The sequence below is a fragment of the Nilaparvata lugens genome, chromosome 3 (genome assembly GCF_014356525.2).
Source record: "Nilaparvata lugens isolate BPH chromosome 3, ASM1435652v1, whole genome shotgun sequence".
In the NCBI taxonomy this organism is placed as follows: domain Eukaryota; kingdom Metazoa; phylum Arthropoda; class Insecta; order Hemiptera; family Delphacidae; genus Nilaparvata; species Nilaparvata lugens.
The window spans coordinates 35,847,392-35,861,710 of record NC_052506.1 but is presented as its reverse complement, the minus strand read 5'-3'; the positions used below and the strand labels follow the sequence as shown (position 1 = coordinate 35,861,710).

The 14,319-nt window shown below is 34.7% G+C and overlaps 1 protein-coding gene across 4 annotated transcripts in view; it reads left to right on the top strand.

The window, feature by feature from the left end:
* LOC111051454 (myosin-2 essential light chain-like) overlaps positions 1–14,319 on the top strand; it is a 29,303-nt gene that overhangs the window by 3,351 nt on the left and 11,633 nt on the right. The window contains exons 1-2 of one of the 4 annotated variants that reach the window (XM_039423646.1): positions 3,744–4,047; positions 10,682–11,297. The exons of 1 other annotated variant lie outside the window; for it this stretch is intronic. In XM_039423646.1, the coding sequence (XP_039279580.1) occupies positions 4,045–4,047; positions 10,682–11,182 (504 nt within the window). In that variant the 5' untranslated portion in view covers positions 3,744–4,044 and the 3' untranslated portion in view covers positions 11,183–11,297. Of the gene's footprint in view, positions 1–3,743; positions 4,048–9,528; positions 9,542–10,681; positions 11,298–14,319 lie in introns of those variants that run through there. 2 more of the 4 variants (XM_039423647.1, XM_022348754.2) reach the window with 2 other exon arrangements.

The window sequence follows — 14,319 nt, the reverse complement described above, 5'->3', positions numbered from 1 at the left end:
AGCTGGTAGTAGTCGGTAGAGCAAATGAGATTTGAATATGTTTTATAATTATTATTTATGCACCCGCTGAAATGAAAATGCCATATGGTTCTTACCAGCTCTTCAATCTATATATATAAAAGCGAAATGGCACTCACTCACTGATTGACTGACTGACTGACTCACTCACTCACTCGCATAACTAAAAATCTACCGGACCAAAAACGTTCAAATTTGGTAGGTATGTTCAGTTGGCCCTTTAGAGGCGCACTAAGAAATCTTTTGGCAATAATTCAACTCTAAGGGTTGGTTTAAAGGTTTAAAGTTCGTCTTTCAGCATGTATATTCTTCTTCTCCTAATCTCTTAATTATAATTGAAATTTCTATATCATATGTTACTATAGAACTATAATCTAGATAGAGTACCTCTTCGAAACAGTTGTTAACTGGCAACTAAATTAATAATTTTGTCAGGTTGGCATTAAGTTGAGTTGACTTTGTTAGGTTGGCACCAAGTTGAAGATTTAAATGCATTTATCGCGGAAAATTGATTGGGCACTGCTACTTCAATCCTGGGAATATTATATTACTAGCAGTCAGGCTCGCTTCGCTCGCCATATCCGTTTAGTCTGGACCCCCGACTGGATTGTCCTAACATATGATAAAAATGCCCAAATGAAAAATGCAGGCGAGCGAAGCGAGCCTGCTGATCTCATTCTCGGACGATCCAGTCGGGGGTCCAGGGGGCTGAGCCCCCTGGCTAGACGGATATGGCGAGCGAAGCGAGCCTGACGGCTAGTGAGCTTATATAAAATTCTGCTGCAAACTGCTGCCGCTTTATCAATCTGCAATCCTTACCGCTGCTCTGATTGACTCCACAATTATAGATACTGAAGAGGTAGATTAATATAAGGGTTCCAAATATTGCACAAGACAATATGGTACCGACACCAATCCAACTCGCTACCATCTAACAAAGGGGTGAGCAGTGTGAGATAATACCGAGTGTAATCGAAGACGGTATTTAGTTAGAACTCCTTATATTTTCTATGAGCTAGTAGAACTGCTTCGACTTAATTCTATGACCCTGTGGTTCAGTCAATTCGACTTCATTAATTATGCTGAACCATTTAAATGAATCTTGAGAACGTAATATTTCTGAAGATTTAACGATCAATGCTGTATATCGCTGATTTATCCAACACAAACGGTGAAGAATAGAATTGGTTGATAATTTTATTAATTTGTCAATAACGATAAAATATGGTAGTACAAGATTGGTCATGCATGAAGACAGGATTATAAATGGAAGGTACACCATTCAGCAAATAAAATATATAATTGTACACAAATTTATATCCAACGAGCAATAATAAAATATGAAACGATGAATATAAAAACAATGTGAGAAAGTATGCAAAAAAAATATCACAGATGGCTCATTAAAAATCTTACTATGCCTACTAGTATCAATCAATAACTCTTGTAATTTTCCTATCAGCATATATTATAATATTTATATGGCTCAATCGGTTGACTCGCTTTCGCTTGTCAAATGAAAATTTATAATTTTGTATTCCATCAATATCAAAAAATTAAATATTAACTCTCAGAGTTCGGCCGTCAGTGGAATTTAGATAAAATTAATTATCCTTGGAGCTTTGAGCTTCTGTTAATTCTTTTAAATAATACTGATATTAAAATATATCAAATGAGCATATGTAATAAATTGAATAGTGATAGATACTCAAATATTCAATTCTCATCAATGTTTTTGATAAGACTTTCCCTTATTTATAATTACTTGCGCGAATAAGTCTAAATCAAGCTTGATTTTTAAATGTAACCTTCGACGAGCTAGCTTTATCAAATTTTTATAAATTCGTTGCACTGAGTGCCCTCTAAAATATGTTATAACTCACGTGCGCCGATTTTTCACAAATTTAAAGATGTGGCATGGATTTGCCTCGTGTGTCCTGTGCCTTATTTCTGGTGGGCTGACGTCGTCTTCTCCAGTGGAAATAATTGAATTAATAACTCTTGTCATAAAACGACTTCACTGAGTTGTAGCGATTACTTAATAGGAACTTTTAAATTTAAACTTTGGCAAAAGAAAATTGATATTGTAATAAGGGGTTCAGTCTAATGCTCTTATATTGGTTGGTATCCCGGTCGATCTCTGGCAAGCAAGTGGGCGGGTGATCCTCCCTTATTCTTTCTCGTCGATACTTCCTGTTTCTAAATTCGCATGAATTTGCATAGCTACCGCTATTGGTGGATTTCAACAAATCCCCAATGACGTAATTTGACTCTGTCAAATAGTTGAAAATACAAAGACATAGTAGTTAATTATATATAAACGTATTCACACTTAAATTTCATCCCATGCTAGTTACAGTTACACATAAATTTTACAATAATTGTATATTTTTATAATTTTCAAAAAAGACCACGTGGTGACTTTTTGAAATATATATTTCTAGCGCCTACCAAATACTGGATTCTGATTGGTACATCACCAGTTTTTGTACAAAATGTGCTATTGTGTTACTGCGCCTAATAGAACTAGATCCCATTTCCTTCTAATTTTTTTTCATAAATTTATCTGCTCGTATAAACACAATTTTTATATGTTTACAAACGTTTATGTCCTTTATTTAGCATGCTAGAATCTACAAAACCCCTTTGTCCTCGCTTTATTGAGTACTGTTTACTTGCAATTATTTTGCTAGAAAGTATCTGACTGAATTTCAGATGTACAGCTTGACAAGCTCTATTTCCAAAGAGCCTAGCCTCAATACTTTATTATTATTTTCATTAAATTAAAATATTAATTTACAATATAAAAAATAATAATTAATAATAAACATATGTTTAACATTAATAATTAATATGGAATTATTTCTGTCATTCTAATTATTTTTATTATTAATTATTAATTATTATTTTTTATATTGTAAATTAATATAAAATAAATTTTTATTTTTATTGTCAGAGGCCCTGAAATTGATCAGTTGCGACCTGAAAACTCTGACACCAGACCTGAGCCAGCCAGGTCACTCGATATTATTATTATTATTATTATTACTATTAAATAATCAAAAAATGACTTCCATTTCGTATTGCTGCAAATAATCATAGCCTCTATAGTCGTTATTATCTTATCTCTATTATTGACTGATAATATAACGGATGATAAAAGGTTCTGGTTTCTTTCCATGAGACCTAATAATTCATTTCAACAAATGAATTTTATGTGTGCCAAAGTGCACCGTTATAACATTATTTCTGTCATTCTGATAACTCTATTTCAATTTCAACATTTTTAGGAGCTCTTTGCGAATATTGTAAATTAATATATTCCAAATAGGTTGGATTGGAAAGCTTGATAAGAAATAATATTCTTGATGTTTTTCAAATCGCTTGAAAGCTGATTTATGATAGCCTTACATTATAAGACCATTCTTGCCTGTAAATGTTAATGAGAGATCCTGAAGTTATAATTTATTTGAATTATTAAGATCATCTCACGCTCATTTGAGTTTTCACTCAAAATCAATTAGAGCTCGCAAATACAGACTTTTCTTAATCAATTCAAGTTGAATGTGAATTTTCGTCATTGGATGGGAGGATTTGGATCTGCAGTCACCGTGGAGTTCTCAGTTGGTTCAAGATTCCCACATCACCACATGTCCAAATATCACTGACACTGGTAGTTCAATTGTATCTCACATTTCAAGTAAGGTAACAAACATAATTCAAATGTTACGAGAGCCGACAATTAATTGGAATCCAAGCATCAAACTAATTCGGCCAGGTGGTCCGGTCGGACAATTGAGTTGCGACTTATTCTTTGTTCTCGTCTTTTAACCTGAATCTCACGGTGTCACTAGCAGAGCAGAGTAGCTAGCACTAGCACCCGATTGCGATTATAACGGATCCAGATCGGCGCGGGATGAATGGAGAAGGACGAGCGGGAATGTGACAGAGAGGGAGCGATTGATGTGTGCACGTTCGGGTGCTGGGATTATTATTCAATGATTTCACTTTCACTGAGACGATTGAATGGTAGGTGACAGATTCTGAATAAATATTATCAAACGTGAATTATTGTAGCTAACAAGTTGAATGGTGATTCGATTATATAATTCTATCACTTGAGGGCTCATTTTCTAGGTAATGGGTAATTTGCGGTGGGACGTTACTTTTGGAGATGTGTGCTTGCCTTGCTGTGAACGCAGTTGACCTCGATGAGCTTGGACGCAATGCAATCTTTGTTATTGGCATAATTTGAGAAGACTATTTGTAAGAAAATGAGTCAGTATGTCTAGGTAATTGAACTCATCACAGTCAGCCTACTACCTTTATCACCAAATTGCGCTTTTACTTCTAAAAGACAAATCGATTGGTTTCAATGGAAAACATTGCCAAGATGTTAATATTAGAGTCATGACTCAAATGTCAATAGCATATTACAACAACTGAAGTTCCTTTCCACACCCATTTCAGAAACAAAGCGTATATTGTGGTGGTGTACATGGTCTTTATTGCGGTTCTGGTATTTCTTATTCAAATACAGGAGCTTAAACAACTGTATCATGATTTAACAACGTAACTTCTCTGATATTCGTAGTGTGGGTAATAAGAGAAATCAAGTGAAATCATTGTCATTCTTGTCTCTAAATGATTCAGAGACAAATTCAAGAACTATTCAGAGGCGAACGGAGGGGAGGAATTTTGATCATTCGGAAAAGATTCTTAGTCTCCTTTGAAACAATAATCTTAAACTTATAAATTCCCTCCTGAGATTTCCCCTGATAAATCAATCTTAGCAAAAGAAATCTGGACATTCTCTATTGCGAAATTACTCATCTGATACATTTTTATTTAATGGATAAATTTCATTTCTCATCAGATGAACTGATATACGAAAGAAAGATATTACAGAATTAAAATCAGTATGGAGTATTTGTTATATGAATATTAACATAAAACAGAATCATTTGAACCATAAAAAATATAATAGAGCAAATCATAATATTCTCCTATTCACTTTTGGTTTCAAATAAATTTGTAAAGGAGTGGAAGTTATGTTTTTCAAACAATATTTATATGTATATAATATTTTTTATTTGACGAATTTCTTGCTGGTGAAGAGAAAACTGATTATTTTTGACCTTAGACTGAGATCTAGTTTTCAGAATTAAACGCAAATGAAATTACTATGATAATAATTAAGTTACACCTTATTAGCCTGACAGGTACAAACTGATGGGGTTAGTAGTTGTAACACTTCTCTTTGGACTTCTGGGAATATAATGTGAATATACTGAGTTGTATGTTCATAGAAAGTATGTACTAAGTATAAAGTAGTGTACTCCTATACTAAATAGTATATACAATCTTTAAAATTATTTCAAAGATCTACTGTGAATTTTGTTGAATTATTTCTGATTACAATAACGTTTTCCGGATAGTAGTTCAGTGTACGTATATATATGCAATAACAAATATTCCAAGTAGGTAGAATAGTTTTTTATGATTGTACATTTGGGTTACTTCCATAGTACACAGTTACATCCACGGTATGATATAGTGCTATACTTGGAGAAAAGGAAGGTCACCATCTGTAGAAAAGATGCTAATAGCAATCCCCCTAAAAAACTGTCATCCAGTATCCAAAGACAAACGAAATGATGTCATTGAAAAAATCATGAATCTTCGAGCAGCCTTGCTTCTCTAATATAATAAGTACTCCTAACCACATTGAACTAATTTTTCTACAATTTTCAACAATTCTATGTAGTCACGATTATCTCTTGTATTCATATTTGGGTACATTATTAATTTGCCTTGCTATACAAACACTCGGATTCCTGATATTGATTATACATAAATCATAATAGAGATCATAGTTTCCGGGGCCACTCTTCAAATGCGCGAGCTTGGTGTCACGAAGTTATCACTTTTGATTTAACCATGAGTCATGTGACCAGTCTTGAGAAATGAGAGCTCTGGAACTGACGATTTCTGAGATTTCAATGATACAACTTGGGAAGTGCTTGCGGCAGAATAGATCTCTTATTATAATATAATTGTTTCAAGTTTTTGTATTTTGTTTCAATGTGGAAATTAGTGAAGAATTGGAAAGTCGCACATAACCTTTATTTGGACAATTTATTTCATGAAATTGGGATGAAAAGAAGTTTTGGACTGTAGTCTGTTTCTTTGTCCTTAAGTTGATTGTAAATGATGAATAAATAAATAGAATGGATAACTAAATATCCAAACATATCTCCAATCTGTCAAATAGAAAATCAAATAGGTAATTTATTACCATTATTTTACAGTCTAAACTCTGATTAAGTTTCTGTAAACTCAGTTCAAGATCCCCTAGATTGGAAGTTTAACCATATCTTCTTTTTATAATCTTCAACATAATTAGTTTACATACTTGAAAATCTTCTATCCAATAACAGTATTTGAATTGAGGGATATGTACATTAAAACCCTGTTTCGTGAAGGAGAATACAGATAAGTATTTGAAACTATTCAACAAATACTTTGATGGTATCACATTATTGGGTTGCTGATACCAACTTTTCAATGAAAAATAGTCTGCAAACAGGTAGGGGAATAAATCATTTATGCACTAATAAATCACATTCCAAATAAAATATCTATGATTGAGAAGATTATTCATGTCACTTTGACTTGCAAGTAGAATGCTGATGAATAAATTCAGTTATCTCATTGGGTCTGTTGAATAGAAGCTAGCAATTGCTGAATTATTCTTAGTAATTTATTGTCAAGACTTGGTTGAATAATTTTGGCAAGCACTAACACTATGGACCGGTTTCCGAGCTCGGGATTTAGCCTAGTACTAGACTCTAAACAGCTGGAGTCAGAAAATTGGTTTTTCAAAACGTGGCGTAGTCGCAGTCATTGTCATAGTCACGTTTGAATTAAATTTCGAAAAACTAGAAAATTGAACACAAAGTAAAATAAAGAGAAAATAGTGTAAAGTTTCAGCTATTTTGAATTATTTAGGAATGTCTAATTTCGTTAAGGAAAAACGTTTCCAATTATAGATAGGAGAAAATAAAAACTACGACTACTGTTATAAAAGCTGCGACCCGTTTTGGAAAGCCAATCTTCTGACTCCAGCTGTTTAAAGTCTAGGACTTAGCTAAATCCCGAGCTCGGAAACCGGCCCTATAAATCCTTCAAACTCCTTTGCTCCACGCATGTGGATAAAAATTGACATAGCAACATCTGCTATATGCCCGGTTTCTCAGTCGTTCAATAAACAACGCTATAGCTATTGATTCAATAACTTTATCGAATCAATAAATTTTTGTTGGTTTCTTAAACATATTTATAGAATCCATAGTTATGGAACGATTCATCTGTTCAATGAATCAGGCAACATGGCATGATCCCAAACCGGCCACTTTTGTAAACAAACTTGGTGCCGGTTGCACAAAAGCCGGTTAAATTTCAATCGTGATTAATCCGGGGAGCTATCTTATCAAAAAGGCCTCTTCAAATATTGGTTCTCGTGAAATTTATCACGGTTAAAATCTAACCGGCTTTTGTGCAACCGGGCAGCGCAGATGTTATGGTAACGATGGTAACCAAGCAAATCTTGGTTGATTATTCCATGCTTAGACCAGTTATAGAACACTATAACTGTTCTATAACTATTGTTGTGAGGTTATTTCCTATGGCACTGACATCTTTTGGCTGATGTCTCCAAAACAAGATGGCTGACACCAAATAAGGGCTAGCAATGTTAAGTAGTGCATCTTTGATTCTGTTTCGTTTTTAAAATACTGGTGATCTACACTAATTTTGATTTAATTTTGTAATTCAATTTTTCGATTGCAACCAAAAATTTGACAAATTTATCCATTCCATAAATATATAGGCTTGATTTTGGCACTATAGTTTATCAAGAGATTTATGGATTCACTGGAGCGTTCTAAAAACGCATTTCTCATGTTTATCGATTCAATAAAGTTATTGAATGGATAAACAGTTTATGGAACGACTGAGAAACCGGGCATATAGTTTATCGAGAGATTTATTGATTCAATAAGTGTATGGAGCGTTTTAGAAACACATTTCTCATGTCTATCGATTCAATAAAGTTATTGAATGGATAAACAGTTTATGGAACGACTGAGAAACCGGGCATAAGAGATATGTGAGAATAGTCTATATAGTTAACTCATAGTTCATACTTCTTGTTGTCTGTTAATGAGAATACTCATTTCCCAATAGCTCCCGATAGATGAAATTATCTCATAAAAGCCTAGTTTACACATCGCCAATTGGCGAGACAGTTGTCTTTGGACAAATATTGTATGTATATGTATTGTATGTGGACAAATTATTGTCCTAAGACAACTTTCTCGCCAATTGGCGATGTGTAAACTGGCTTTAAAGTGTGATAACGCTATCGTTTTGAAACATTGACAACATGCGGCTAAAAGGGTGGTATCAAAGCCGGAGTTTAGCATGCAGAATGGTATGCTGAGGGGATTATAGGCTATTCGCATTTTTGCAGTGTCTGTTACACACATTTGTACTCGAAGGAAACTCTATTTTCAATGTGTTCTGATCTTCAATTTGCGCATTGAAACTCTTCCCAGCTGCATTGGTTGCATGCATAACAGGAGCAACTCAATGAAAAAATGAATGTTTGTCAAAATTGTGTAAGATCTATTGAAATGTTGAATGACTCCTCTGAAACGGCTGATTGAGAAACATGAGTGGGCTTAAACAGTAGCCGGTCAACTCAATGTGATAACGATTACCATTCAAGTGGCAATAGAAAGTCAGATTGGACTTTATTGGAACAAAGAGAGTTAGGTAAATCATTGCGGACTGATGATACAAAAGACCCACCAGCGCTTATAGAGATTCCTGTTGATTATTTATAGTTGTGTTTGTTCAGTGCAGTGGTAATGTTGGAAATGATTATGATGATGGTAGTGTTGATGGTTGGTTATTAGAGCTGTGAAGGAGTATGATTGCTGTGAAGATAATGTGATGACGATAGTAGGTGAAAGGATGTAGGGCTGATCGGGGGCCCTTGGTGAGTGTGTGTGTGTGTGTGTGTGTGTGTGTCGTGTGCCTGTGCGTGTGCTCGTGTGTTATTAAGTCACGACGGTCAAAGACCAATAAGAATAAGAAGAAGATCGTCCTTGAGCCGACTGCTCTTCTTCCCCCATTTCTTCGGATTGAATCCTTTCCATCGATCCTTTTCATATAAAAGATGGAGATTTAGCGACGCTCTCCCACAGGCAATGTTTCGTGAGGGCCTTCTTGGACTTGCGTCACGCTGCAGCCAATCTAGTTTCGTTGTTGTCCCACTAGTTGCTGCCGCCGCGGCTGCTGCTGCTGCTGCTGGCACCTTTCTCAATAAAGTCGAGAAAGAAGTCACTGCTGGAGGAACCTTGGACCCTTTTGAGAAGACTCGATCAGCTTCACAACCAACTGGAGTTATTGATTGCACACTAGTTAAGATGCAATCTAATGAGATCGCTGCTCATAAGTAGGAGATTATAAGCTGAATAAATTACTACGTAACTAGTAATTAGGTACACTCTACACTTAAGTGCTTCTATTCCCACTGCAACTGTTCTTGTAGAGACTCCCTCCTGAGTTTCATGCTTCAGCATATATCAACCAAATAATACAAGCGTATATAACCTACTCTCTCTCATTCTCATCTGCAAATTTAGTTCTAGACGATTGGTTAATCTCACAGATTTGAAAAAATATCATAGAGATCGTTCTACCTCTTTAATGTTATCAAATGAATGTAACAAAGCGTCAGAGCTTTGGGCTCAGGCCTCAGTAGCTCCATTTGGTAAGACTTCATCCATGGTCTTAGCTTCTTCAGTAAGCATCAATAATTGATGTTAGTCATAAAAAAAGGAGAGTTAAGAGTGAGTAGTAGAGTAATAAGCTTGCGAAGCTTGGAGACCTGTTCTACTATCTTTTATTTACAATTTCAATCAAGCAACAAAATCAATAATCTATATTAGCCAATTCTATACATTATTATATTATAGAATCTAAAATACACGCAAATACACGTAAGAGGTAGGAAATTCACGAATGACGTATCATCACTTTTGAACTACTGGACTCTTTAATTTGATCCTCAATTTACAGATGATGGTTATAGGCCTATTTTAAATTCTTCAAGATTTCAGTATATCAAGTTTTCAGTCTGTCAGGTTTTCAATTAGACCCTAGAGAAGCGCGGGTTACCTGCTAGTTCAAAATGAAGATTGAATATATATTTGATATGGCGTGGAAGTAGTTGGTAGATACAACTTTTTTCGTGATATATATGTTTGATATCCAAGATAATTAGCTGGATTTGAATTGGAAATTGGAATTGAAATAGATTCAAATTTGAGCTACAAATATCCGGATAAAGAATATTTATATGAAACTTTAGGAGATTTAATGAAATTATTAACCAATTTCCCGCCTGCAATTTTAGTCAAATTGGTAGTCACCACTCTTGGTAGAAAACATAGAATTGATAGAAACCACTCTTCTGCCTCCTGGAATAGACAACTCATCTTCGCTAATCAAGAAACAAAATTATTGATTGAGAATAAATAAAGCTGATTGCAGGCCAAGGGAAGTTAATATTGATAAGTTTTTATTGTTGCAGGTGAATTTTTATTCTAAAAAAATGGACTCGAGATGTATATACGAGGGCTGTCATATGAATGATTCCACAACCTTTTATATGTTCGATACAACAGGGGATGGAAGGATAAACATAAAATTCGTGGGAGATGTACTAAGATGCTTGGGCTTTAACCCTCCTGAGACTCTAGTCAGAAAACTGTTGCGAGGATATAAACCTAACTCTTCCATAAGTTTCGAAGATTTCCATCCAATCCTGCAAGCAGTCAAAAAAGAAACACCCTCCAATACAGACATCGCGGAGATTGAAGAAAATTTGATTTCAGGATTGAGGAATTTGGATACTAAAATGTCTGGAACAATACCAGCTGTTGAATTGAAAAACATCCTGACATCTGTTGGTGACAGAATGCATCCCAGTCAAGTGGATGAACTATTCAACAGTTTTGAAGATGATGATGGGAACGTGAAGTACGAAGAACTTGTAAGAATGGTCATCTCTGATCAAATATGTGATCTTTGAGTTTTGAACATACATTGTTTGTTAGTATTATGTTCTTTCCTCTTTGTTCGAAGGAATGTGTGTCATATAATCACAGATGATTGAAGTTTTGATTTTCTTATTAAAATGACCTATGTTGTGCTATATTATATTCTCTTGGAACTTGATTTAGAATATAGTAGGAGCTATTCAAGCGTGCTTAGTTTAATTTACTATCTTCGCAAACTAGGCAGTGTCATAAGCAAGCTCTGAGGAAGTACTGATCAGATTAATTCACATCTTGGATACTTCAATTATGCTCAAACTACATAAGGGGGAGCGTCAGGCCGCCGTTGATACAAAAAAATCTTATTTGCGAGAGGCGGACGGAACGGCAGCCGCGCCTCCTGGGTACTTTGATCTTTACTGGAATTGGAAGAAAAAGGCGTTTATGTTGTCAATACTACTTTTATCTATTAGAAAATTAATTCATCTCACAGAACCAGGTTTCATGGTAACACCTACCACATCGTCAGCTGAACTGAAATGTTTGTAATTGTTGAAGGAACAGGAACCTTACAACCCCAACACATAACCTAAAATTGAATTTCCTGTTCCTTCAACAATAACAAACACATCAGTTCAGCTGAAGATGTGGTAGGTGTTACCATGAAACCTGGTTCTGTAAGATGAATATTAATTTTCGAATCAATTAAAGTGGTATTGACAACATCAACGTCTTATTCTTTCAATTATGGAGAAATACCACAACATCTCATATCATACAATCAAACTTCACTGGAATATTTCAGTGTGAAAACAAACACTCTCAGGAGTAGTAACACTGTAACTAGTATAGTGAGTAAGAGCACAATATTTCGGATTGAAATAAAAATGTTGGCAATTTTTATTACCTCATCAGTGTCATATAATGTAAATATAGGTATCAAATTAAAAAATGATAGAATAATTTTATTTTCTGATCCTACTCACGGAATATACTGTATCAATCAGTATCCTCTAATATCATTGAAGTGAGGAATAATCATATATCATGATATATTTTGAATTGAGGTTTCCTAAGTAAGTTACAATTAAAGAGTAATAATAATAAATGAAGAGTTAGTAAATTAAAGTGGGCTTTAAGCTACAGCAGTAATAATTTTTTGTTGAACGATACTGCTTTAACTGTGGTGATACATAGCGCGCTCTATGTTGCGTGGACATAAAACTTGAAGATGTCCTTCTTTCAGTCATCGCCAGAATCACATCCTGTAGTTCTCGCTCTCTCTGCTAGATAGCAGCATTCAAAATTCTTATGAATCGTGTGATTGTGGCTGACCAGTATCGCTACCTCGGTAAACAAAGCCATAGTGTATTCTGGTGACGTCAGCACAGGTAGGGATCCTACACAAAGAGTATAGAATGTAATAGAGCAGCCTTCCCGTAGAGTGGAGCGGAAATCGTCCATATCTTTAGTTCTAATAAGAATATCGCAACAAAATTAATTTCCATGTTTTCCTTACATAATCCCGTGCATTTGATGTCATACTTTTTTAGTTTAGCTACAACTGTTCGTTAGTTATCAGTGTGCAAGCTAAAATGGTTATATTCAACGTTTGCATACATTTCTATTCTCTTCAATATGCTATTATGCAATCTTTAAACTGAGAGAAAAAAAACTTCTAATAAAACTTCTAGAACACAGGAGACCTTCAAATTGATTTGTAATCATACGTAGGCTTAATGATCACAGAACAACAAATTATGCGTTCAAATGAAACGTCAGAGATGGACTCTGCTCTAAAACTACACTTGACCGATATTGCAATTATATTATAGAACTATGAAAATATAATGTAAGCTTAGTAACCTTTGATATTCCAGTTGTATTGAGTTCCTGAAATATGATGTATTCTCGCCAGGTCACACTCATTAATTTGATGATTTTTTCTTTCAGGCTTTATTTACATATAAATTATTACATTCATTTCACACTTAACACATCATTTAAACTTTACAATACACACATATAGCAAACTATGGTAATAGTAGAATAACATACTCACAACAGTACATATTCGAAAATATCTTTACAAAATCAACTATACCGCGCCACGTACGTCTTAACCGCACCGGAGATTCTCGGCAAATGAAAGACTAGCTAAATACCAATGCATTTCAAAATGGAATAATTAATCCTGTTTTGACTCTCTAGGAGAAAAAAATCATTGTTTGACAAAGGTAGTTCTATCAATATTACTTTTTTCTATGAAATGAGTAGCTGGAAATCAAACAAATTCAGAATCAAGCTGGTGTTGAATAGTGTAGAAAAAAACATATTAATGCGCAGTACATATATGAATCATGGATGATACAGGGAAAAGTGTATGTGAATGAATATGTCAACTCATCAAATCAATTGTACTGTATCATTGATGGTATAGTTTCAAGTAATGATGATTTTATTATTTCGGCTCTTCAAAGCATAGTTATGTTGTTGCTCTGTGACCACCAAGTACGTATTATTATATATCAATGGAAAGGTCCTCTTCATGCATTACAAGTTCTATCAAATACATTTTCAGTTGAACGCTTGCATAATAGTTCATAGAATAAAATGGAAGTATGTGCGATCATTAAATATCATAGTATTTCGGTTTGTACACGGTTAAAATGCAAACAGTGGCAGCTACGATGAAAAGGTATATTAATATATATTTAAATTTTAGGTAATAATATGAGGAAGCCATCGCTATAAATTTATGTTGCAATATTCCCATTAGAACTAGAGGTATGGTCAATTCGCGTAACGCTTGCAATATAGACTTGAGACGGCTTAGGCGAGGTATCCAACCAGGGAGTTGGGGGGGGTCGAGCACGCTCCCGCTCTGCATTCAACCATGAGTAAGGCAGGAGGCAGCACTATTACCTACATTCTATCCTCACTGATCCTACACCGCTACACCAATAAAAATTTGTTGATTTCTGCTTATCTATATCAGCTAGTATTTTTATTGGTGTAGGAGCCCTACCTGTGCTGACGTTACCATCAACTGCAGTAACTATATTACCCACAGTATGGCCATTGACTATCACGCTTCTGATTGGTTAGTTCGGTCACATGGTACAAATCCGCCATTAAGATTCCAAAAAAACTCTCAAGTCCTATCTTATAG